This window comes from Heptranchias perlo, chromosome 10, assembly GCF_035084215.1.
Source record: "Heptranchias perlo isolate sHepPer1 chromosome 10, sHepPer1.hap1, whole genome shotgun sequence".
Taxonomy (NCBI): domain Eukaryota; kingdom Metazoa; phylum Chordata; class Chondrichthyes; order Hexanchiformes; family Hexanchidae; genus Heptranchias; species Heptranchias perlo.
The window spans coordinates 53,732,908-53,760,631 of NC_090334.1; the positions used below are offsets into that span (position 1 = coordinate 53,732,908).

General features: G+C 42.6%; 1 protein-coding gene across 1 annotated transcript in view; it reads right to left on the reverse strand.

The window, feature by feature from the left end:
• Window positions 1–14,057: 14,057 nt before the first annotated feature.
• degs2 (delta(4)-desaturase, sphingolipid 2) overlaps window positions 14,058–27,724 on the reverse strand; it is a 66,012-nt gene continuing 52,345 nt past the window's right edge. The window contains exon 3 of the mRNA XM_067991795.1: window positions 14,058–19,052. Within this exon, the coding sequence (XP_067847896.1) occupies window positions 18,909–19,052 (144 nt within the window). The 3' untranslated portion in view covers window positions 14,058–18,908. The remainder of the gene's footprint in view (window positions 19,053–27,724) is intronic.

A 27,724-nucleotide genomic window follows, 5' to 3' on the forward strand; every position in this document is an offset into this window, starting at 1 on the left:
CTGTATCTTAACTCCATTTACCCGCCTTGGTTCCGTAACCTTTAATATGCTTCATTTTAACAAGCACGTAATTTGGGCCTGCCAGTAGCCAAAACAGACAGGTTTTTACCACTTCCAATACACATTCTTGAATACAGCTCCATGATATATGTACTTCGAATCAGTATTATACGAGAAGATCTCACTGCAGCATGTAAGTTAATGTGTGAAGATCTGACATTCACCTATTGCAGATAACTTAGAAAACTGCTGAACAGCCTCACTTTTAATCAATTCCAACCATGTTTGTAATATAAGCATTTCTGAATTAGAAGGAATAAGAGTTTTTGACATGATTATTAAAATATTTAGAGATGGATGTTAATAGCTGAAGATTGTTTTCAAATTCGTGTCTCATTTTCCCACAAATTTTAATATTAGCCTGAATCTCTTATTTTCTTGTCCATTTTTTATAGTAATGGATGCAGGATAAATTAAATCTGTTTAATTGACAATGAGAACAGTTTCGCCTATTGTTTTCAGTGTGACAAACTCAAAGGTTCAGAAAACTAGAACTAGGAAAACAACAGCTGCTGCCCTCAATTCCAGCTCATTACCTTAAACTGCACACATGGGAACCACAACTTCTGTTGATGGCAGCAAAAGTAGTTGTCAAAGAAAATCATATGTATATATTTAATATAAATTTTAAGCCTTTGATGTCACATTTCTTTAGGCCATTTTAAAATAAGCTGAGTGAGTGTAGAAAAGGTTTTTTTTTAAAAGTAAAGTGTAGTTCATAATTTATCATGTAGTTACTAATAGTACTCTAGGTATCGTAGCCCATTGCTGCCACGTTCACATTAATGATTTTAGGTTTGCACTGATGTGAAAATGGCAGCATAAATCCGGAGTGCACTCGCACCGAGTGGTGAGAGAATCTCTTGGAGATATCATTTCACACCACTTGGACTTTACCTCATGTGACATAACCCGGTGTATAGCTGGATTTAAAAAGTGCTTAAGTGCTCTGTCACACTTCCTGAGCACTTCATGAACTTGCTGCAGAGACTTTTTCCCACCCACACTCTAGAATCATACCAGCTGAAGATTGGAGCTCTGCACACATCTGCACAATTATCTCCAGGCGGGTCTCAGACCAATAGTAAAGGATAATTGCAGCCTGAAGAATTTGTGGTTTTCTACTTTGTACCATATTAATAAAATCATATCCACATCTTGCATCCACAGTGACTGGAGATGGCTGATTAGACCTGAAATGTGAATTGCCAATGACTGTACTTCACATCAGCCCAGGAATCTGCAAGTGGTGCAGAGCTCAGTAGGTGAGCCAGTTTCAGAGGAAAGAACTCTTCTAGGGGACTACATTTCACATAAGTAACAATCACTAGACTTGCTTGGGTTGATGTTGACTATGACTCAGGTGCTTATCTGCTGTTATACTCCTTCTCCAGATAACTAGAGATCAGCTGACATAGGAAACAGGTGGCAACACCTGACACCCAATGTTTGTTTTCAGACCCTCAGCTGTGTCTTATTTTTTGGCGATGGAAAGCTTTTTATGAACTTTGATACAATTCAATTGAAAATTAAATTTTTCTTGCTTTGTAGATTAACTTGTAGTTTTGACATTTGATACCCATCATTAAATCTTGTGACATTTCTGTAGAGCAGAGTCCAGCTAGGATCGGTTTATTTGTTGGGGCCATGGAACTATTTCTTATCTCTAGGCAACAGGCATCTAGATTTGTTTTGTTTGCACTTTGTTTTTCTGGTGTCTACGAATGCCACACAGGTTTCTCGCAAGCAAACAGGAACTGTTTATCTATAAATAAAAGAGGACGTATTTGTGTGAAACTTATGTTCCCTTAATATCTACAACATAAAAAGAGTTGACTCATTGTTGCTTATGGACATTGTATCAGCAGCATTGGTAAATATACATATTTATTAGAAATAAAGTGCACCTTTCCTGATGGCTGAACAAGTTTGTCCAGCAACTAACTGAGTCATGCATACCAAGCAGGTTGCAGGTTCTATCCTAGTCTATATTGTTAGGTGACTTCAACCAGGGCAGTGATAGGGCTATTACATTTGGTTGCAGTGTCATGCGATTAAGTAGTGGAAAATTAGTCAGCGTTCCCAGTTCAGTCAATCCTGTTGGAAGTGTATGTGTGTCAGAACAATGGTTGAAGACAGCACTGAGCATGTGTAGCCCCCCCTCCCCCACCATGATATTATCTGATCATTTATCTCTACTGTTTGTGGGACTTGCTGTGTGCAATTTGGCTGCCGCGATTGCCCAATATTACAACAGTGACTACATTTCAAAAGCACTTCATTGGCTTTGAAGCATTTTGGGACATCCTGAGGTTATGAAAGGTGCTATGTAAATGCAAGCTTTTTACTTGAATAATAAGGACTTAGACGTGTACTGAATGAACCAAGTGGTTGCTTATGCAGTAAGATGCTCTGATAGCAGTGACCAAAAGAGTATTGTCGGGTGAGCACACTTTGGGCCCTTTTTGCCAAGGCTACGATTTAAGAGCAGACAGTAATTGCACTTTTTTTGCAATCTCCTCATGCTGCCATTTCCTGTATTCAGCACAGGGAATGATTGTTCTAAGGTCACTGAGAACTTATTAAAATTGATGCTGTGTTTAAAGACCCTGTTGGCCATTTCAAATTTTGCTTTCTTTGGAAATGCCATTTAGCTGTAGAACTGTGTTTTGTGCATTGTTCATTGCATTTCTTAATGGAATTTGTTTCTGGTTTTGGTTGTGGCTTACTTTTCTCATTTCATGCAAGTATTTGTAGCCATCTATTTTCCATCTGTACGTTCTTGACAGCTATTATTTAAGTTACCACAGGTACAATTATGAAGATGGGCATCCAGCTAAGTATACTTCTTATTTGCTCGTTTGAGAGAGGTAGAGAAGAATCTAAGGAGGTGTGTTTACTTCTAACATAGCCTTGTCATGCCCAGCTTCACTATGGTTTATCTACCTAGGCATATCTGAGGAGATCTACCTTCATCACCTATACTTCGCTAGGGAGACAGTCATAGAAATGTGCCATCTTCATGAGTCAGGCCTTTAAATAAGATCCAGTAGCAGTCAAGGTAGGCAAAGCCTTAAAATTCTATGATACTGATTCCTTCCGAGCAATGGCAGGCGATTTATGCCACATTTTTCAGCCAGCAGTGCACCGATGCATAAAGCAAGTGACAGATGCCTTGTTTGCCAGGACTAACTCCATCAATTTCCCTGTGGAAAGCGTCCAACAACACGAGAGAGCACAGTATTTTTTTCCACATCGCAGGTTTCCTAAAGTGCAGAGGACAATACAGGTCCCTACCCCCAAATTCCAGTGCCTTCGTACACAGCAAAGCATTTAACTCCCTTAGTGTGCAGTTGATCTATGAATATATACACAGTGTTTAGCATGTAAATGTACGCTACCCTGGGAGCAGTCATGACTTCTTCATTTTGCAGCAATCTATGTTGCCACCATTATTTCAAGAGGCAGGAAGACTGGATGGATGACTACATGGGAACCAGAAGGTATTGTCTACATCCCTGACTCATAAATCCCTAGAGAGGGTCACAAACAAGAACTGAAAAGCAATACAGTAAGGCACACATTGCTGCCAGGATTCTGGTTGAACATAGCATCAGAATGTCAAAACAAGGATTCAGGTACTTGGACAGATCAAGGAGGGAATGGTATTATAACCTTACTAAGGTGGCAAAGGTCATTGTAATTTGTTGCCATGGAACAGGCGGAAGAAGAGACCTAGACGCAACTTTTGTCAGAGAGACAGCAAGATTCTTAACGCAGGCTCTAAGATAAGACCTTTTATTTAAATGTGTGTTACAACCAATGCACAACCAATTACATTCACATGTGACCAATAAAGTGATCAAAACAATAACCCCACCATTACTGTCTGCCCTTCATCAATTACCATGGGTACCAATCCATTCCTCTGCTGCTACACATCCCAAGTGAACTTTCAAGATACACTTGAAATAGAACCCACCCATTTTATTCTCCAAGTACAGTGAGTGTACCTGTGCTCAATAAGTCTTATCTCAGTACTTCCCCTTTATCAAAGTGTATGGTGGCTGTCTTCTGTTACTTAACCTAGTGCTCCATCTAAGTGATTGGGCTGAGCAGCTGAGTACAGAATTTTAAAATTATAAACAGTGGACCTGCAGAGAAAACAAGGACTTACATGCTTATAGTGGTAGAGATTTGGCCAGCTGTTCTGAGAGCATAAGATTGAGCCGTGTTTTCGTCGTTTCCCTAGGTCTGCTGGAGTTAAGGTGGGATGCCAGTGGAATATCAGCCCCAATAGGGTTCTGGGGGCTACCATGTCAGAAGCCCAGCCCCCGCTGCAGCTTTTTTTTGGCACGTCAGAATGGCACAAAGCCAGTTTCTGGAGAGGCCTGGTCATTCCCTTGGAACACCCCAGTGCATAGTTTCATGAGCTTTGTGTCAGAGAGCAGTTCAATCTTCTTGTACCCCTGGCACAGGCCCAAAAGAAAGTCTAACAGTGGCACAGAATCAGTGCAGGGATGCAATTCCAGATCTTCCACACTTCGTGCCACACCTACAACAGCAACGCCAGAGAACACAATTTCAGACCCTATACGTTATTATCATAACTAGTTAATTTGAGATCATTTGGAGATTAAATAAAAGGTTCCTTATAATTTTACTGTGAGTATGATGGTTCTGTAATGAGATACTGCCAGAGTGTGCAGAATATGGTGAGCTGGAAATGCACTGCACTATCATACCTGAAAGGATTGAGTCTTTGGCTTAGTGGTAGAATTCCACCCTCTGCGTCAGAAGGTAGGGGGTTTGAGCCCCACTCCAGACAGCCCCAGTGAGTGGAGACTAGAATATGGTCTCTACATACTGGGTTGACATCCAGCGGGGTGCTCGCATCTGAATGGAGTGACCATTAGCTCAGTGGTTGAGTCAGAAGGGTTGGGTTGTAGCCCCATTCCAGATGGCTACAATGAGCAGAGATCGGTGCGCAGACATTGAATACTGGATTGACGTCCAGCGGAGGTACTTGCGTCTGATGAGGGCTGTTGCCCTCATCACCCCCATTGTAAAGGCTTGGTTACAGCCCACCTAGAGAAGGTGCTCTGAAGATTAAAAATCTGTGAAGAAAACAATAGAAAACTACCTCTTCCCTAGTAAGTGACTCAAAAATTATGTGTGAGATTTGAGTTACGACCTGCCCTAGGGCAGAACACAATGGATGGATAGACCAGCTGGAATCCAACTTTACTACTCTCTACAACATTGTTGTCCAATGACAAAAAGAACAGTAATACCTAGGCATTACACATCAGAAAAATGTACTTTTTATATCAGGATTTTGAAAAATATGACGTATACTAGTACTATATACTTTATTACAGGCCATATATTATTCATGATGTGGAGATGCCGGTGATGGACTGGGGTTAACAATTGTAAACAATTTTACAACACCAAGTTATAGTCCAACGATTTTATTTTTAATCCCACAAGCTTTCGGGGGCTTTCCCCTTCCTCCACACTGCCTGAGGAAGGGGAAAGCCCCCGAAAGCTTGTGGGATTAAAAATAAAATCGTTGGACTATAACTTGGTGTTGTAAAATTGTTTACAATATATTATTCAGGTAGTGACGGCACTCTAAAATCTCATTCAGTGCCAAGTTGCACTGAAGTAAGGTTTCTAAAAGGCAACGTGTAATGAAAATATGACTTCAGAATAACTTCCTCACTGGTGCACACAAATTACCTCACGGAAGATTTAAACCCTTCATTTTACAAAAGTCATGGAGGAACCTTTCCTCTCATTAGCCAAATTTGTTAACTGTGATTTTAAAAATAAAATAACGTGATTTTAATCACAATAACATTGTAACAGATGAGCTGCAGCTTTGGAAAGCAGATTTTGGTAGTTACAAATGACTGATTACTAAAATAATCAGTACATCTGGATTTCACTCTAATTGTTTTCACCGGTGCAGCAAACTAATAACTTTTGCTATATAATGTTTTTTTTTATAAATATAGTTGGAGAAAGAGAGTGGTAAAAAGAGAACCTAAAAATAAGTCAAGAGGAGGAACTTGGTGGATTTAACATAATATAAGTAAGAAAATGGTAATGGAGAAAATAATGTGACTTAAGATGGACAAATCTCTAGGGTCTAATGGTTTCCATCCCAGGGTATTAAAAGAAATAGGGGAGGAAATTGCAGATGCATCATAATTTTCCAAAGCTCTCTACAATATTTTCTAACTGGTGAGAGATTAAGAGCTGTGGAGGAGCAAAGAGATTTGGGTGCCCGTGTATGCAAATCACTAAAAGTTAGTGCACAGGTACAAAAAGTAATCAAAAAAGCTAATAGAATAGTGCCCTTGATCTCAATGGGGCTGGAATACAAAGGGGAGGAAGTTATGCTTCTATTGTATAGAGCCTTGGTCAGATCCATCTGGAGTGCTGCATTCAGTTTTGGGCACCAAACCTTGAAAGATATTTTGGCTTTGGAGGGGGTACAGCACAGATTCACTTGAATGATACCGAGGCTTAAAGAATTAAGTTATGATGACAGGTTGCATAAAATTGGTTTGTATTTCCTTGAGTTTAGAAGGTTGAGGGGTGATCTAATTGCGATGTTTAAAATGATAAAGGCATTCAATAGGCTAGATACAGAGAAACTATTTCCTCTGCTGGGGGAACCAAAAACAAGGGGGAATAATCTTAAAATTAGAGCCAAGCCATTCAGGAGTGAAATCAGTAAGCATTTTTCCACACAAAGTGTAGTGAAAATCTGGAATTCTCTTTCCCCAAAAGGCTGTCAATGCTGGATCAATTTAAATTTCCAAGACTGAGTTCAATAGATTTTTGTTAAGTAAGGGTATCGAGGGATATGGAGCAAAAGCGGGTAAATGGAGTTGATCTAAAGATCAGCCATGATCTAATTGAATGGCGGAACAGACTCAAGGGGCTGAATAGCCTACTCCCTGTTTCAATGTTCCTATATACAGACTGTAAAGAAATGAAACAGTCTCCTGGTGGTGAAAATTCAATAATTGAGTTATGTGTGCTCTTTAATTTAAAAGGATTAATTTTTACAAGTCCACTCTACCAGTGAGGAACCTCACTCAAAAAAATTAATGTTTAAATGTTCTAAAAAAGAGAGGAAGTGGTGGTGGAGCAGGTTGTTGCTTTAATTTATCATGTCATGGAGTGGCAGATTTATTTGTACCTGCAATCCTCCACATGGCAAGTTCCCAATCTCCTGCTTTGTACATTCAGGAGTAAGTGCAAAACTGCAATTGAGATTTCCCTTCCCCTCCTCTGGTGATAGAGGAACATCAGAGAGTGAGTCACCCTGGCTGCTCTTCCACATTTTGTGTATTGGGCACTTGCAATGAATGGGACAGTGTTGCCTCCACACACTTTCGGCCTAAGAGCACCAATGTAATGTAGGGAGTTGATATGAGAATAAAAGTAGAACATACCAAAGTTGCTTACCTAAGAAACAATATTTTGAAAAGAAAGTAAACAGATGAGGAGTTGTCACGGTAGAAGTGCTAGATTCCCACCCAAAAGGTCAAGAATTAAAGGAATGCCTGTTGCTCCAGATTACTTCACTTTATAAATGAAAACAATGGTTAATGTTTGATAAATTAAATCTTTGCTTGGGGTGACAAATCTTGAATGAAAACAAGCCAGTTCAGTAATGATTGTAAGAAAATTGTTAATTGTTTACCACAAATTGAGTTAAGTAAACTTTCAAACAATTGCAGTCCACTGCTGTTTCAGGGGATTCATGGATTTTAGTTTCCAAATGCCCTTCCCCCAATTTATCCCCTATCAGTATCTTGCTCCCACTATGCTGTCCTGTTGCAGCAAGCAGATCAGGTCTTCTCCTTTGGCAATTGTCAGTGCAGCCAGAGAGGGTGCGAGGCTAGCACAGAACTACTTGACCGTGTGTTCTGCTGTGATGGTGCACTTCCCTGGCCAATTCAGAACTGATAAAAGCTCACTCTTAGATGATGTCTGAGCTTCGGTGCAAGCTGAACCTAGGGTCCAGAACCTTATCACTAGAGTGGCTGGGTTGCTGTAGATTTATTTTTAGTACAAAAAGACAAAAGGGATTCATCCGCGAGGCAAAAACCAAAACCCAAAGGACCTTCTGTGTTAACATCACCATATGAATATGAGACAGAAAGTAAAGCAAAATGGGCAGGTTTCTTTTCCAGTTTAAAACATTAATAGGATAGAAATTGTTTATATCTACACTGTCTAATCAATGCACTCTTTTATACCAATAATGTTATAACAGATTACAGTCTATATCCATTAGACCTATATTCAGGGTAAGATTAATGAGAGTTACTGGATTACTGTTAGTGGAGGAATAGTCACAGAATAAATAGGATTTGATTCTGTTCTAGATTCTCATTTGGCCTGTACGTACTGGTTACATATAGTTATATAGTTACTTCACAAAGATACAGTGAAGTGAAGAGTTTGAAATAATGAGGAAATCCTCAGGACTAGACTCTGCATGAGAAATATAAGGCATTTTTGCCCAGTTTTAGTTAGTGGCTTTCCCCTCAAATCTAGTCACTGTATGTAAGCCATTTATAAAAAGAAAACAGCTGTGGTTCAGATCCGTGTACTTAATATACCTTGATAAGTTTTATTGATTACGAGTTGGAGAGAGACATAATTCAAACTTAAACAATGTGTGTTTTTGGTTCAATTTGTATATGACTGACAGTTGCATTTTCAATCTGAATGGGATATTCAAAGTCCAGGAAGATCTGGTAATATTTTGGGATAATCAAGAAAGAGCAAAGAAAAACTGCAAATGCTGGAAATCTGAAATAAAAGCAGAAGCTGCTGAACCGTTCATCAGAAATGAGAAAAAATTGCAAATGAACAGCATTTAAAAGGGAATGAAACAAAGGGAAGGGAAGGGTTCACGCACGTACACACACACACACACACCTGTATTTTAATCCGGAAGAACGGGTGGGCTGGGGGTGGAGGGGCCGGAAAAATGATAAATGTTTGGAGCAGGAATGAATCCTGGCTCCAACCCGCAGAATAACGCGTTTCACCCAGACACAGCTGGGTGCGTGCATGCTTCAGAAACCCAGAAGTCCTGCCGGCAATTAAAGCCAGCAGGCTGACATTTAAAGGGGCAATAAAGATAGTTGAAGTAGTTAACTGAATTAAATTTTTGTGAATGGAGGCAGACAAACTATTTTAACTCTGCCTGAACATCTCCAAGGAGCCAGTTAAGGCTCCTTGGAGATGTTCAGGCAGAGTTAAAATAGTTTGTCTGCCTCCATTCACAAAAATTGGAATGGAGGCAGACAAACTATTGTCACATCACGACCAGGTCTGTCATTGAACAAGCCGTAGGAATGCTGAAGATGTGCTTCAAGTGCTGGGATCGATCTGGGGGAGCCCTTCAGTACTCACCAGCGAACGTGTATAGAATAATAGTCGTGTGTTTCACAACATCACTCAACAGAGAGGGTTACCAATGGATGAGGTCCCATGCACTCCAGAAGCAGCCGCACCTGCCGTCAACATTGAAGAAGAAGACGAGGAGGAAGAGGATGACGATGGACAAACCGTAGATAGAGCAGCATCTCACCTGGCTGCTTGTTATGCCAGGGAGTCACTCATGTTTGAGATTCTCATAGGGACATCTGCAAAATGACGATAGCCAAGTACTCAGACCACCTGTGAGGACCACTACCATCACCAGCAACCGCACCCCCCCCCCCAACCCCAACCAAGTTGCACAAAACAGTCCTACAACTACACATACACCCATTGTAACCGCACCCACTGGTTGGCATCAAGTCTCGCCATTCATGAAGCAGCACACGAAAGGACACTTTCACAAAAGGGACCCAAGAATAGGCATGACGTGGCAGTGGTGGTGAGAATGATAACATTTAATGTGAATTTAACAAAAAACAAATATAAATGAAAAACATGACAATCTGTCAGCCACCCTTGTGCATACCCTTGGTGATTACAAAACCTTCAGCTTCCTCTTCCTACATCTTCTACGTAGTGCATCCCCTGTGGCTACAGCGGAGGTAGTGGAAGTTTGCTCAAATTCATGCCCTGACTGCTTAGATGCTTTAACCCTCCGACCTCTGGGTTTTGGAGCCCGTGAGGGCCCTTCCAAAGGGCTCCACCTGCCCCTATGCAGGAGTAGACGTGGCCATCAGGAGAGGAGGCAGCATTGCGGGTACCGGTTGAGAGGGGACAATGGGTGAGACATGGGAACGCTTTGAGTGGCATCCCCACTTCCATGTCCCCTTTCACCATCATCCCTCTCCTGGACCATGACATGGACTCTCCACCGCTGCCCCTGCCACCAGAGCCTGCTTGTGCTCACTTGTGTGTGGTGACTCACCTGGTGACAACCCAACTACCTCTCTAATAGGACCCACCAAGGTGTGAGTATCTGTGCTGGTGCAGGATGTGATGGTGCGCCTTCAGAGGCAAGAAACTCCTTTAGGAATTGCCCTCCTCCACATCTTCAGTCCATGATGCCCCTAGAAGAGAACATACAGTGATATTAAAAATCATCTCAGAAGTAATGTTGGGTTGAGCATACTGAGGTGTGCAACAAGTCAATCATTGATAACATCAATCCATGTGTGTGAGGGATGTTAAAGTTCTGTCACCAGATGTTTGCCTGATGCCAGTCTCGGTATCCCCATTGGCCAGGCATTCCACCATACAGCTGATCTCCAAGGCCTCCTCCTCTGCCTCTGTGAGAGCCACTATTTGTGGAGGTCCCCCTCCAGTCCTCGCCCTCATCCTTGCATTTTACACTCTCTTCTACAAGGGGAGAATGTACAGATGTGTGAGTAAGTGAGGGTGACATGGTCACCCGATGGATGCATTGCTTTGGGCCAGGATGACAATGAAGCAGATGCATCAGAAGGTGACTATCAGACAGATTGATCATATTGCATCAGGATTGGGGTGAGTGGGAGAGGTGGGTGCACAAATTGGTGGGTGTGAAAAAGTGCACAGAAAGTGAAGGCAACTTGACATTGAGCCTTAAGTGGGTGTGAGGAGAGATGTGATGGAGTAGGCTTCTCAGGGTGAGGTTTGAGGGGGGGTGATGTGCACCACAGAATGCAGGTGAATCAGTAACTGCACTCACTTTTCCTGACCTGTTTAGGTCATTAAATCGCTTCCTGCATTGCAGCCACGACCGGGGCACTGTGCTCCTGCTGCTTACCTGGTCTGCCACCTCCAGCCACGCCTTCTTTGTGGCAGAAACAGGTTTCTTCCTCCTGTTCAGTGGGTATAGCACCTCCCTCCTGTTTCTGATAGGGCCCAATAGTGTCTCCAGGGTGGCATCTGAGAACCTGGGTGCAGCCTTTGCTCTAGGATGTTCCATACTCATTTTTCCTCCTTTCTCCTTCAAAATGCACCTTTAGAGTGGCCCTTTAAATAGTGGGCTTTAAACGCATCATGTGGGTGCGCAGTACACCCGCTGCACAGCTCAAGGACACGGAAGTTGAGTTAAGTGGCTTCAATTGAGCCGCGATCGCTCGGGAACACACACAAAAAGTTTTTCCGGGTTTCCCACCCACTTATTGCACCCACCCCCCTGCTGAGCTCCTGCCTCATTTTTAAAATTTAGGCCACAGACACACAGACATAAAGTGCCTAAATGGAACCAAGAGATTGGTTAAGTATCTGAAATGATTACTGACATGAGACAACAGGAGGCATAATGAGAAAAATTTAAGACATTTAAAAGACATGGGGGACATGTGAATAGCTGATGGGTGAGGACTAAGGCAAGTAAAAATGTAAACAGGCTTCAGGGGCCTGTGAGGAGACAAAAGCAGGCTAATGCCAAGAGTACAGACTCCCCTGCCAGCACACTGTTCTGACTGAGAGTCCCTACCCTAAGTGCCAACCCCCTACTCATGAAACACCAACACCCATCCCACAGGGCCAACATCTTCTGCTATAGAGAAAGTAATTGGTATAGTTAAGGTCTGAAGTTATTAAACTCAATATTAATGTCAGAGGGCTGCAAAGCGCCTAATAGATATGGTGCTGTTTCATGAGCTTGAGTTGAGCTTCATTGGAACAGTGTAGAAAGCCAAAAACAGAGGTCAGAGTGGGACAGGGAATTGCAGTGGCAAGTGACAGAAAGTTCAGGTCAAACTTGCGGACAGAACGGAGGCATTCGGCAAAGCAGTCATCTCACCTGTGTTTGGTCTCCCCAATGTAAAGGGTACCACGCTGTGAGCAGCGGATATAGTACACTAGGCTGGAAGTTGTACACATAAATTGCTGTTTCACCTGGAAGGAGTGTTTGGAATCTTGGGATCTTGGACAGTGGTGTGGAAGGAAGGGAACAAAGAGGTGTTGCATTTCTTGCCTTTGCAATAATGTCCCTCAATTTTGCTTTCAACAAAAGATGATGGAAACAAAAGAAAACCATTGAACTAAATTTATATATTTAATCGAGGTGCCTTCAGATAAATTATATATGATGGGCACGTTTATTTATTGTGTCAAAGGTATCATTGGTAACTAGTTAGTGTTGGAGCAATAATAGAATTATGTGTAACCAGTATGCCCAATCTAACTCAGAGCTTGGAGCTAAACTCAAGATCACAAGATAATTATGAAACATCCAATTGTTTTTTAAGAGGATATGACTTTTGTCTCCACTACTTGATCAGAAAGTTTGTTCCATATGTTGATCACTCTTTGCGTATAGAAGGCGGCCAGTATGAACCGCCCACTCCTTTGACAAGGTGATGGATACATGGAAGACAGGTTGTCTGCAAAGGTTAATGAGAGATAAGGAAAGTGAGGCTGGGAATCAAGTCTTCATTTAATCAATCAAGTACAAGCTCTGCTATAGGACTGTTTAAACCAATATTATTCAGGCTACTCAGACACAAATATCGGAGGAAGGAAATGGAGGGGAAGGTCATGGGAAACTAGATGTGTGGAAGATCATAAAATTGGTGAGCTCTGATCAATCAAAATCTGGAACAACTTGGCTTTAGCTGGAAGTGCAGAAGAGTTGATGCTTTGGAATCTAAGTAAACCAGCGCTCATTCCTGAAGTTGCAGCCCATCAACTGTTAGTGTAGAAAAATAATTAAATAAACCAAAACATTCAGTAAGAAACAGCGACAGCTGCTCATTTTGGGAATGGGTGATTTAGAATTAAAAATGAAAACATTTTTTACACAGCAAGTTGTTATGATCTGGAAAGTAATGCCTAAAATGGTGGTAGAAGCAGATTCAATAGTAACTTTCGAAAGGGAATTGGGTAAATACTTGAAGGGAAAAAATTTACAGGGCTATGGGGAAAGAGAAGGGAAATGGGACCAATTGGATAGCTCTTTCAAAGAGCCGGCACAGGCACGATGGGCCGAATGGCCTCCTCCTGTGCTGTACCATACTATGATACTATGATAAATCTGTTAATGCAGCAATTCACTGTCTGTGAAATGGTGGAATGCAGGTTGCCCACATTGTGACATATCGACATCAGGTCAGGAGACTCGAGGGAGGCGAACTACATGCTAATGGGCAGGGATGGGAAATAGGTAGGCAGTACTCTGGACAGCATTTGCACACCAAGTGGTTGCTGCAGAGTGACATTTCCCAAAGGCCTATGAACTGGTCACCTCCTTGTCCTGACCACTGGGGAATGATTTATGTCTGAGGAGATTTAAAAGCATTGTCTCATTGCAAGTTTTTAAAAATTGTTTAGAGACAATGAGCCAATTCCTGTTCTGACACAGCAGTGGACTAAAGGAACCAGCACAGTGCTACCTAGCATCAGGGAGTCATTTTATGTCAGGATGTGGAAAGTTCCATGTCCAGAAACTTTGTTTAGTGCAAAAATAAGGAAATAAAAGAATGACCACAATTGTAAGTCTGCATCATTTGAATATTGAACAAACTACATCAAGAGATAGATTACAAAAAAAGGAATGTGTTAATTATTTAATGATATGTTGATCTTCAGTTATTCAAATACAAGAAATCGAAAGACTCTTTTGTTTAAGATTAAGGCATTAGGCTCCTGTTCTTTGTGAACACTGAGCTCAGAGTGGATACCCCAGGGATTCTTTCCCCATTTGTGTACAATCCATATTTGATGAACAAGCCAACTCATTTCACAAGTAATTCCTGCACAACCAATTTTATTTCAATTCAAATGTAATTTTCATTTTAAAATTTGCCCAAAAAAAACAAAAGCACAGCAAGCATTAAACTATATCATTTCAATAAGAAACATTGGAAAGATGTCATGACGTTACATTAAGTAAAAAAAAACCATACCTGAATCTTAACAGAATAGCTTATAGAGTTAGTGCTTACATGGATCTGAAAATATTTAAATATTTACTTAGTCAACAGAAAAATACAATTTTTCCTCTTCCTCTCTCCTAGAAGGCTTTTCCCCATAATCTGCTGCAGCTAGAGGAGCAGAAGAATCCTTCCACAGCCTTATTGCTTCAAGACTGGCCAACAGGGCACGTTTGATCTCACTAATATGAAGTGCTCCACTTAATGGCCTGGCTGAGATTCACATAACTCAACATAACCGTGTCAAGGAATAGACTCAAGCCTGCTCACATCTATTTGGACAAAGCTACTAGGTAAAAAAAAATGTAATCTCCTTTATAAATAGACAAATAAACAATAGTATTTTCTGATTTCAAACAGGCTGGAGTAGGATCTTGCAGTTTAATCCCTGAAGAATAGTCATCCAGAGAACAAATTTATCTTCACCATGCTTTTCACTATTTTATCCTTATTCGCAACCAGTAATCACCACAAGCTAAGCCAAGACCCATTGATTGGTTTGCTAATTGACTAAAATCTTGGGCTCTGTTTTAGGTTTCATAGTGAGAAGCAACAGTGTTATTCAAGTTACTCTTTCACAGGTGCAGAATTTGATGGTTATATAGGTGAATAGGTGGGAGAGATTGGAAGAAAATAATCTGATTGAGAAGTTCAGATGGTGCAAATGAAATCAAAGCTCAGCTAGACCATTGTGAACTGAAGTCCCAGATAAGATTATTTGAATTTAAGCATTTCCATGTGCCCAATATTTCTTCTAATTGATGCTGATGCTATTTTTAAATTGCTGAATTTTTTTTAAAAATGTCTGACCTGTTGTTGATGTGTGGAAGGTTTTGTTTCCAATGTGCTAAATGTATGTGCTCATTCTAGCTGAGGGATACCAGTGCTTTGCAATGAACATGTTTTTCTATCTTTGGTACCAGTGCTCACATGAAGCATTCCCAAGTCCAGATGCAGTGTGAAGCTATCTTTGCAATGCCCCAATAATCCGCTTTAACCTCTAACCTCAGAAGAGCACTTTCTATTGTACCAGTTTGAATTTTTCCACTTCCTATACTAGGACTGGTGGCTCTTCTGACTGAGATTGCCAGTGCATCATCAAATTGTGCTAATTTAGGAACAGTTTTGTGCTAAGAACTGGGTTGAAACTGTCCCAACTCATATCATTAAGGATCCTTACAACTGATAGGGAAAGGAGCCCTTTCACTCCACCCATCTGGACAATATTTCAAACCAGTCCTAGGGCTAACTCACTGCACCACTCAGCCCTTTAAAATCATTAGGATTTAATCTGCTGCACATCTTGTAATAAGTGAATACCTCTAAGGAATTTGAAACCCTTAACATAAACAATATTCAAATGGCCTTATATCAGAGGAGCATTATTCACCATTTATTACATCATTAGACAGAATTTACCCAAAGGGGTTTAATTTCCTCACTGCACTATTTTTAATACACTAGTTATTGCATTTGCATTAATCCCCTGTCAGTGCTATTTTAACAATTGTTAACCTGTTTGATTTAAATGGTTTAACGGTTACATTAAAATAGAACAGGGAAGGCGTTAATGCAAATAGATTAAAAATAGCACAGTTCTTTTTGCAGTAGGAGAGGCTCTTTATTTTCTACCCTTGATGCTTTCCCACTTCCATGTGTTGAGGCTGGTCTGGGTCTCAGATTCCATGGCTGCCGTTGACATTCCTTACGGGGCAAGTTAAAGGAGCATGTTTCCTTCTCTTGAGAGAAGTGCTGTGTATTATCTATCTGCACAGCTATTCACCTGGATATTGGCAAAACCCTGATTAAGCCATCAATCAAGCCTGTGATTTAAACCCAAGACCAGACTGATATAGCCAGAACTACCGAGACAGTCCTCTAGCAGGCTGCAAGCAGGTCTAATAGTCACATAAAATATTAACAAGACAAGCCTGCAAAATTCTTGCCGATGACTTTCTCTTGGCCCTGAAGCAGTGATTTGTGAAATAATCCTTCTAGCTTTGATGCCTTGCTTTGTCATTACTAATGACACACTTTCCCACTTTTAGTTCACCCTCTGGAGTACAGTAAATGGCAGAAAACATTACCCAGAGTCTGCTGAATAAATATGCACTGCAAAAAAAGGTTAATCTGTAAATAAAATCAAAGGCAATTTAGACCTTAGACTTGACTTAGCTTATGTGACACTCGGAGCATAAGGCACCATGCCCACAAACTAGATTTTTTGCACTTGATTTAAGGCAACAGCCAGCGTTCACTGTCTGTATGCATTAAGACAGAAAAGTAATGTAATCACTATTGGAAAGAAATACAATGCACCCAAAACAAGCTGATGGTTGAAGCATTGTCATTCAGACTATATCGATGCTTCAGCTGCTAATAGAATTGTCTCAGTAAAAAGTACTGAATAGTGAGTGAAATGTACATACACAAAATGGGTCAGTTTAATTCTTTTTTGATCTACAAACTTCATATATATGTGTATGTAGGCATATTCAAATTCTTCTACAAAGCAAATGTCAGCATATAATCTACATCCATACTTCCACTAGTCAGTGAAATAAACCAATTACTTCATTGAAAAATAATTTGGTCAAACCAGTCTGTACAAATACAGTATGGTACACGGGGAGGGTTATCAGGGCAGTTCTCATTGGCCGATGAGCGAAAGGCATGAGGCTTCAGCTGATTCTAACCATGTGCTTTGTGATAACTCTCCCAATGCACTGATGTTCCAGTTATCTATCAGGTTTCTCTTTCCATGATGTATGTTTTCTGCTAGGTTGTTTGGGGCCTGTGAAGAACAGCTGCATCACAACCTCCATACTCACACACAAGTCTGTGGCTCATCAGAAAACCTGGGATGGAGCTAGGGTCGTCAACCCTCTAGGATTGCCCTGGAGTATCCAAGAATTGAAGATTAATCTCCTGCACACTGCTGTGAGCAACCCAAGAGAAAAGTCATAGAGAAATGTCCTAGGGGCATTAAAAACAATTTTTAAAATTTTCTTTTAACACTTTTTATTAATTATAAAAATATTGGAGATGGGAAAAGAAGGCTATTTGACAGCGTGGGGCATTGGAGACGAGAGGTCATATGAAACCTCCTGGAGTACATCCAACCAAAGTTGCCAACCCTAGATGGAACAGGGACAAAAGGATCTGTTTTGCATGGGAGTGAATTCTGGATAAATGAGTTTCAATTTGTCGGTGCTGATGTGTGCAAAGATGAAGGTTCAATGACAGCAAATATGCCATTTTGAATTTGTTTTACTAGTCGCAGCATTCAGAGCAGTTGTAAAGTTGGGATCCTCGCTGTGTGTTAATGAGACAGGTTTTTTTTAATGCAAGACGAACATATGGCAGATTAATCAGTCCATCTTTGGCAAAGATGATTAGTGCATTGTGCCTGATGGGGTAACTAACCATTATGTTATAGCTATATTTTTCCAGTACAAAACACATGCAAGCCATTTTGACTACAATCAAATGGATTTTCCAGCAGGGCACACAAAACTGATGGTATCGGAAACTGCAGCTGATTTTTGAAGCCTGACTGCAAATCCCAATGTTAACTCTTGCAGCACTGTGGATAGGCTTACTCCTCCAGATGTTGTTGGGCTCCAGGGACCCCACAGAGTGTACTCATTTCCATCTTGATGCATTTTTATGCATCACAGGTTGATCTGAGCATATTATGTGATTCTTCAGACTTCAGAGTTTTCAAGTGACTGGAAAAGACAGCCTTTAATGTCACAGTAATAAAGCGACACCTGACATTTGGGTACTATATTCCAGTAATATTAGCATCTGTTTGTGTCTTTGCATAAGCTGCAATCTTAAGAAACTAGCTGCCACATAAACAATTGTCATTTTCCTGGACCTGCCCACGGTCTAACGGTGCGTTCACATGACAGCTGTAGTGTTGGTACCAAGTGGTTATGCTTCACACCAACACTGCAGTGTAAATGCAGCCTGATCCCAGAGTCAGGGCCTGACCTTCACCAGAGTGAGACCCCAAGAGGAGGGAGTCTCACTTTGCATCATTTCAGGGTCAGTTCACATCTTGACACCCAATTTATACACAAGTTCAATGTCAGTGTGAAGCTGAAAAATTCAACCCAAAATAAAAATGGACCATCCTTTTAAAATCTAAATATATTCTTAGTGGTAAAAAACACAGGGTCAATAATAGAATCAGAATTATTTTAGAACAGTGCTAAAACAGATATAATTTATTTTGTTATTGATCTTTAATGCTGACCTATTTTTCTCTGTGGGCACAGATTAGTTGTCTTGCATAAAAACGCATATGCTGGAAATGCACAGTGGGTTTGTCAGTTCTGATAAACATTTTGAATCTAATTGTTGATTTGTCTTTTCTCTTTACAGATATTGATGAACCTGGGTGATTTTTTTTCAGCATTTTTGGTTTTATTTCCGATTTCCAGCAATCACTGGGTTTTCTTTGTTCTTTCTCTTTCAGTCATCTTTCACCAGCTTGCACTCCCTCTTAATCCTGGAGTAAGGACCAATGCTGTCATCAAAAACAAAGTCCCAGAGCACACGCACCCAGGAAGAGTGCTGGGGCAGGTTCTCATAGTACTCGGGAGCGATCATCTTCACCTAAAAGGAAACAAACCGGTTCAATGATGAGATTTGCAAAGTACAAGATGTAAAGTGAATCACAGTTAGTAGTTGGTATATGTAATTGGTGTTTGATTAGAGTCAGTTTAAATACATAAATAATCTGGATTGTTTATTAGTGCATGTCTCAATTTAGAGGGAACATTTTCTCTCTGTGTAACCTGTCATTACAAAAGGGTTTATGACTTTGTTAGACATGGAGAATAAAGGAAATCTTCCCCTTTAGTGGTTTGTAATCCGTGACCATGAGTAGATAACCACAGTCCTTTCAATACTGAATACCCTCTGCAAATTTTCAAAATAGGCACTTGTCCTTCAATACACAAAACGGCTGACTGGAAAATTTGGAATGCTATTGGAAAGCAGAATAAACAAAATGCAGAAGAAGTTAGATGTTCCTTCTGCAAAAATATGTTCATTTGGCAAAATCCGTGTCTAGTTTATAGGCAGTAAAACAATGAGGAACAATTCTGTAATTGAATTTTCAGTCATTTATTTACTGACATGACCTTTTACTCATTATCTGTTAGTCTGTAAATTGTTCTTCAATCACTCATCTTGCCAAACCAAGTTGTAGCTTCATTTCATAGGAGCGGCTATTAAAAATGGGATATATAAAATAGGCAGTAAGCAGCGCATTCTCAAGTTATGCAATGAGAGGTTGACTATTTGTTGAGGAGACATCACAGGTAGCATAGCACTGTAGGTAAGGATACACCAGCCCTCCTCTTACCACCTGATGTCAAGGGATAGGAAGCAATTAACTAAAGGCGAAATATTACTTGCGCACTGGTGTGTAACTGGGGAGAGAAACTGGTGGATACTGCATTAATTCACCTATAGGCTGCACTTTATTAAAGCAGCTAGTATAATTTGGGATTGTGACCTAAATGCAAGTTAATCATTTCCCTGGGAGAAGGCCTCCAGTTTGGGGTGCGGCCTGTATGCAAGGGCATCTCTAGCCAGGGGCAGTCTATATCTGCAGCAATCTGGAAAAATCTGACTTTTAAATATATCAGCACCAGTAAATAGCCTCATAACTGCAATACTATCAAAGATGAAACAAACTTTCTATAAAACAGCAACAGCAAAATGTAAATGAATTCAAAGCAGTACCAGCTCAGGCAAATTAGCAGTCTGCCAGCTCACTCCTAGTTTTTTTTGTGAGAGGGAGGACCGTGCTGAAGAGTGGAATCTTTTTTCTATTTGACTCCAAATATTGACACCAAGCACTCAAATAGCACAGGTACAACATGGGCCAGACACAGCTGGGAAAGCTTTCAAGAAAAGTGCACAGAACTGCCAAATGTTTATTTTTTTCTCCTTTGCCGCTTCCTTTCCACACTAAACCCTTAACTGCATCCAACTCCCCAACAGATGAAAGCAGTTGTACCGCTTTTGCATATCTTAAACAGGTGATTAATTATCTACCTTATTAAAGTCAACGTCATTCTACAAATAAAAGCATTTTTGGACACTGTCAGAGCCTGGGCCTCTTCTGATTGATTCCACATCCTCAGTTTGTAAGAAAATGTTGCAACTTCATCTGAACTGGTGTTGACACATGGCCTGCTACTCCCTCTCCTGAAAAAGGCAGGCACCATGCCTACTAATCATTTTGTTTTGGCCTATGCTGCAGCAGCTAACTAGCTAATATTCCCCCAATTTGTGAGGATGTAATATTCAGTAAGACCTGTGGGGATGGATTGGTCAATTTATTGTGTATGGAGAATACTTTTGTCCAAAGAATGAGGGAAATCCTACCAAGGTGAGTAATCTATCTTTCTTATTCATTCCGTATTCACCACACATCATAAAAAGCATAGTACAATTGGGGGAGGGAAAGCCCTTGAAATGGGTTCTAACACCAGCCAACAGGACAGGACAGATTTGCCAAACATAGCAGCCTGTGTAATCACCAGTTCCAGTGAATGTTTAGAAAATATATGAGCGTTACTCAGGTGTCGGCCATAGCTCAGTTGGTAGCACTCTCACCTCTGAGTCAGAAGGTTGTGGTTCATGTCACAACTGAGCATAAAATCTACGCTGACCCTCCAGTGCAGTACTGAGGGAGTGCTGCACTGTTGGAGGTGCAGTCTTTTGGATGAGACACAAACCGAGGCCCGGTCTGCCCTGTCAGGTGGATGTAAAACATCCCTTGGCATTATTTCAAAGGAGAGCAGGGAAGTTCACAAAAATACCCACTGTAGCCAGCGATCTTCTGTTGATTAATTTTAATGAATAGCAAATCACGGATTAGGGCTTCGCAATTTGTGCTCTCGATATTGACCACATTCAACCCAAACTAATGGAATGATATTATCCTCCCTCCTATTTTTTAATGTGAAATGATTTTGGACAGCCCTAATCTGGTTCCAGTTGGGCATGAGTAAACCAAACAAAATTGCTACCAACTAGAAGGTTGGCTGATGGACAGGAAACAAAGAGTTAGGGTAAATGGGTGTTGCTCAATTTGGTGACTGGTTGGAAATGATCTAGCAAAGAGCCAGCACAGAGACAATGGGCCCAATATTAGGAGGGAGGCGGGTTGGCAGAGGGGGGTCGACTGGACGCGCCCAGTGAATTTGGGGTGCTCCGCACGCGATCGCAGCCTAATTGAAGGCACTTACCTTGGCTTCCAGGTTTCCTGTTCCAGACCTGCGCAGCGGGCTCACTGCGCACCCGCATCACAGGCTGTCAGCAGGAGGAGCCCTATTTAAAGGGGCAGTCCTCCAATGCTCCTCCTGCAGCAAAGAACCAATTTTGGAGCATGGAGCAGGCCAGAGGCAAGGCTGCTCCAAGGTTCTCTGACTCCTCACTCCAGGTGCTGCTCGATGGGGTGAGGAGGAGGAGGGAAATTTTTTTCCATCTGATGGGAGGAGGTGTCCTCCCTCCGCCACCAAGAAGGCCTGGTTGGAGGTGGCCGAGGAGGTCAGTAGCAGCGGCAATGTGACCAGAACCTGGGTCCAGTGCAGGAAGCGATTTAATGACCTAACCAGGTCAGCCAAAGTGAGTGTACTTACGCATTCTCCCACACTCCGTCTTCCACGTCACCTCCACCACCATACAACTCCTTCTGCACTGCTACCACAATGCTTCTCGCATCACTCCTCACATCCACTCAACCATCATCCTCACCTTGCCTGCACTTACTCACCGCCCCAGTTCCCATTCGAACACTACCACGCAACCCAATCCTCATAAAATCTCATGGCTGTGTCTCACACGCACCCTCCCATGCATCTCCCTCACGGTCACCCCCACCCACACCAATGCACGCAGCGGGTCACCATGCAACCATCATTCAATCACGCTGCTGTGTTTTGCCTTGATAGGAAAAGAGATGCCAGAATGCCCAGGAGAGGGCAAGGACCGGAGGGGGCCCGCCACACCAGGTGGCCTTAACAGATGCGGAGCAGCAGGCACTCAAAATAAGCCGGACGCTGGAATGCCTGTCCGTGGCGGACGCCGAGACTGGGAGTGCACAAGCGGCTGGTGACAGAAATCTAACACTCAGCACTCATGATAGCGAATGATCTTAGCATCACTTGGCACCTGCCGGCCTCTGAGGGGGCATCGTCACATCTGAGCCAGCCGTCCACCAGCGCAGATACACACACCTCGGTGGGTCCCGGTCGTCACTTAGTTGGGCTTGCACATGGTGAGTCACCACGCACATGTGAGCACAAGCAGACCCTGGTGGCAGGGGCAGCCGTCGAGAGTCCAGCTGGACCCAGATGCTGAACCCTGGGGGCCAGCCATGAAAAGGAGAGTCATCGAGGGCCAGCAGCACATTGCTGAGGTACTGGAACAGTTGCCACGTGCAGTCTCCACAATCGCGCAGAGGATGGAGGAGTCCAACTCCTGCATAAGTGGAATGGTGGCACAGGTACAGGAGGGTATCTCCAAGATAGTGTCACAGGGACGTGAAGGCATCTCTGAGATAGTGTCGCGGGTAGGTGTGGGAATGTCTGCGATGGAGGAAAGGCTAGCCTCCATCGAGCTTCAAGCACGGCTCAACAATGAGTCCATTCAGGCCCTGACAACGGCCGTTCGGAATCAGGGTGAGCGACATTCTGATAGATACCTTACAACTGGCCTTCCAAGGCTTCACACAAGTCCTCCAAAGTGTCGTCCAGCAGGGTGGAAGGAGTGATGTGGGCCTGGGCCAGGAGAGGGATGATGGTGAAAGGCGACATGGAAGTGGGGACGCCACTCAAAGTGCTCCCACGTCTCACCTGTTGCTCCCCTCTCAACTAGTACCCGCAACGCTGACCCCTCTCCAGGTGGCCGAGTCTGCCCCCGCGCAGGTGGAGCAGTCTTTGGAGTGGCCCTCATGGGCACCAAAACCCAGAGGGCTTCCGCGCAAAGCATCTTATCGGTCAGGGCATGGACAAGAGCAACTTGCCACTACCTGTGCTGAAGCCATAGGGGTAGCACCACGTAGGGGTTCCCGCAAACGTAAGGCAAAGGTTTTGTGAGCACAAAGGGGATGCACAAGGGTGTAAGACAAAACGTCATGTTTTTGATTTACTTTTGTTTGTTTTGCAAAAAATCATAAAAAATTGTTATCACCACTACTGCCACATCTTTGCAAATCTTGTCTGGTTTGTGCAATAATGCCCTTTCCTGAGGACCACTATGAAGACCCACAACTGATGCCACCCATTGTGTCACTGCAGAGTGGGTATAGGTGTATTTGCAGGGCTCTTTTGTGCAGACGACTGAGAGACACCGGCGATGTCCCCGGTGGCACCCTGGAAGGATCCAGAGGAGAAGTTGTTGAGGGCAGTGGTGACTTTGACAGTGACAGGTAAGAAGATGGTGCTCGGGCCAGCCGGGAGCAGCTCGCCATGAAGGAGGCTGCAGATGTCCACAACTACGTGTTGAGTGACTCTGAGCCTCCGTGTGCACTGCTGCTCAGAGAGGTCCAGGAAGCTGAGCCTCGGTCTGTAGACCCTGTGGTGAGGGTAGTGCCTTCTGTGACACATCTCTCTCTGCGGTTGCCCTCCCTCCTGCTGTGCAGGTGGATGTGTCACAGCACTGTGTTGTGGAGCTCCACGTGTCAGAGGTGGCCAGCGAGGCCGGCGAGGCTGGTGATGCTGTTCGCCCTCCAAGGAGGTCATGACTGCAGCTATGGCGGCCCCCATCCGGAAGATGTACATCTGAGGGGGTCCGCAAGGTAGGTAAATGTGTCTGCACACCGGAGTTGAAGTTGCAAGTTGGTGAATTTTAGTGTTAGGAGGAGGGTGGTGGAGGCCAAACTTTGTCCAAAGTGACAGAGTGGCCTCCTGCAATGAGTGAGGGTCTCTACCACCCCCACCCCCCACCTGTCAAATGGACCTTTGCAGCTGCTACAGGCTGGTGGCTGCAACATGTTCATTTCAACTGGGAGTGTTTCCCCCAGTACGGGAAACACTCTAAGTTTAGATGAAAATCCTACTCCTCCTAAAATATCCTACAAATCAGGTCTCCTAACGACCTGAAGTATCCAATTAATTGACTTAAGTGGGATCCCGCCGGCTTTAATTGCTCGCGGGAGTCCCACATGCGGGGGCTGCGCGCGCATCTAAGCGCGTCTTTGGGGAACCCGGAAGTGGGCGGGTTGGAGCCGGGTTCCGCACCCGCCCCGGGAATCCACAATTTTCGGAGCCCCCCCCCCCGCCACGAACGCACCCACTGGGACATCGGAAAATCGAGCCCTATATAGTGGTTTTTTTCTGTGCTGTAAACTTTTATGGTTCTATAAAAAGCTGTTGAGGCCTGCTAATCTAAAACACTAAGCTTCTGACAGCATCTATATAATGAAGTTGATTAAGAATGGGCTGTTACAAATACTACAGTGCTTGAAATCCATCACAGGCATTTGGCCAGCTATAGTATTCAAAAATCTGGGAATGAAGGGGTTTTCCTTTTTATTTAAATTTTTTTTTTTTAAAAAGCATGCAGTGAAAAAGACAGGCTAAGCAGGATTTCCTTTGAAACTCAATGATCTGCCTTAGGGAGAAAGCCTACAGCCAGGTCCACGAAGTGAATGGTGCTGGGAGCAATAAATCCATTGCTGGAGTTGGGGAAAACTGAACTGACCCATGGCTGTAGGGCCTGCATTTGTAAGGAGCAGGAACAGCAGGTCACGTGTCAGCACCAGCACAGATGACGCAGTGGCAGTTTTTACGTGTCAAACACATATTTCCCATCCTATTGGAAAAGAGCCAGACCCCTATGGTGTGTGGAGAATGTGAAGCGAAGAAGAAAGAGTGTTTGATTTTGTATAACTGAATGCTGATTATTTGTCCTCTATTGGCCTAAACTTTGGCTGTGCCTTGCTGAATGCAAGCCAAGTAAATAATGGAAGATAGAAATGCATTGTTCAGCTTATTCTGGTTTATACTTAGTTAACTTTGCTAGATATTCCAGCCAACAAAAAGAGAATTGTACCTTGATTACCGGAAACAAAATAAGTGCCACTTTACTATAGGTATTTTTCACAATAATTGAGAGTACCAAATTACCAAATCTATTTTTTAATTTTTAATAGAATTACATAGAATTTTTACAGCCCAGAAACGGGCCATTCAGCCTAACAGGTCTATGCTGATCTTTATGCTCCACACGAGCCTCTCCCACCTAGCTTCATGTCACCCTATCAATATATCCTTCTATTTTTTTCTCCCTCATGTACTTATCTAGCTTCCCCTAATAATAATTCACATTCCAAAAAATGTTGGAATACCACTTAAAAACTCACTTTGACCATATCCCAAGAACTCCACTAAAAACATTCCACCGCTGATATCCAAACTACAGTCTACGGACCATATCCAGTCCTCAATCTCTAGCAATCCAACCCACAAAACCCAGGCAACTCAGTTCTACATGTACCTCTGTGACTTACTCGCTAGTTTGCCCTGTTTGAATTTTGTGGGTTTGGAAAGGGCTGTTATCTCATTGGATAAACTCTGTATCAGAACACCTGAATCTGTTTCTTGAGATATATGCAGATTAATGGAAACATTGATTTAAACTTTATGTCTCTTGAGGTTCCATGGTATGTGCCTAATTGGTCACGCTTGGACTTTAGCTATAACTTCATTTTCAAACCTGTATTAATTCCAAACCCAACTTCCAGGTTTTCCATCTCTCCCATTTTCTTGCAATTCTCTAGGCCTCCCACTTTCTTAATTATTTTAATACCCTTTGTCTTTTTAACGTCTTAATGTTTCTGTCCATTACTTGACCGAGGTTACATTATTCCACTCACGATTCCGCTCTGGATTTGTCTTTTTTTAATCTATATTTCCCCTCTCCTTTTTTTGAACGTGTTAATATGCCTATCCACCTCGTGTTTTTCAATTTTGAAGACAGGTCCGCATTTTCTGTTTTTGTTAAAGCTTGGACACTTCTATTGTACAACAAGATGCACTGCATCTTAGGCACCACCAAAGGTATCTCTTAGCGTGCAGATGTACGGGTAGGCTATTAGACCTACTGAAGAGTAAGCTATGTGTGCATCATTGTTTCTCTACATATAGGGCACCAACAAACAAAAGGCCATTCTTTATATCGTCAGACTTTTTTTAAAAATTGTGTTGATGAACACAACAATTTAAGTGCACAGCACTCACTGCATATGGTGAAATAAAGTGTTTTTTTACATCATTGAGCCAATATTAATAAGGTCCTGGGAATGAGCATGAGTGCTGGAATTTTAGCTGGGAGTTGAATTAAAAGCAAAATGTTATGGTGCAATAAATAAATATTTTGAGCCTTTATCACCCCATGATGAAGTAGATGGAAATGTATTTCAGGGGGTAAAAATAAAAATCATTAGGTTGTTTTGAACACTTGATCTAGCAAGTGTTTCCAGCAATGTTAATCAACAAGGAAGATTTCCTTTAGTTTACAAGATAGATAAAGGTGGCACAAGGCCATTTGGTTCATTAAGTTGATTAATCCAGAATTTTTAAAAAGTTACATTGCTTGCTCCCTTCTCCCCCAAAAAAGTCAAGGAGGTTCACAGAACAGTCCAAAGCCATGTTCATCAAAACCACCCAGGAACTTTGCATCACCACATTTTGCTTTTCTCATGGCATGAGGCACACACGTGCAACCATCAGCATACCCCAATGAAGCTCTGTGAGGGACTCGTATCATGGAACAGAAGGTGACTCATGGGGCAGGATTTTAAATGTAAAAAACGGGTGGGTTGGGGGCAGGAAGGTATTGAAAATTGCAACAATTTCCCAACCCGCCCATTTCCGGTTTTCAGCAGGGCGAGACGAGGGGCAGGTTGGTCACTAAAACCTTTCAAGGAGGCTGCGGGCCTCCATTTTGAAAGATTTTGCAATTTCAACCTCTGGGGGCTGGGATTCCCGGGCCTTCTCCTTCATGCCGCGTGAGAGAAGGCCAGAAGGCCCGAAACTGCAGGTGAGTGCATTTATAGCACTGCTTGTGGGCCCAGAGGAGCAGGATTGCTTCCCCCCAGGCCCAGCAAGCCTACCTGCAGCGATTTCCCCCTCCGCCCACGATCGCCGACGTTCCCTCCTCAACGATCATGACCCACACCCCCCACAACGATTGCGGACCCCCCCCCACAAAGCAATCGCGACCCCTACGATGACCCTCATCCCGACCCCGCGGTGACTGACACT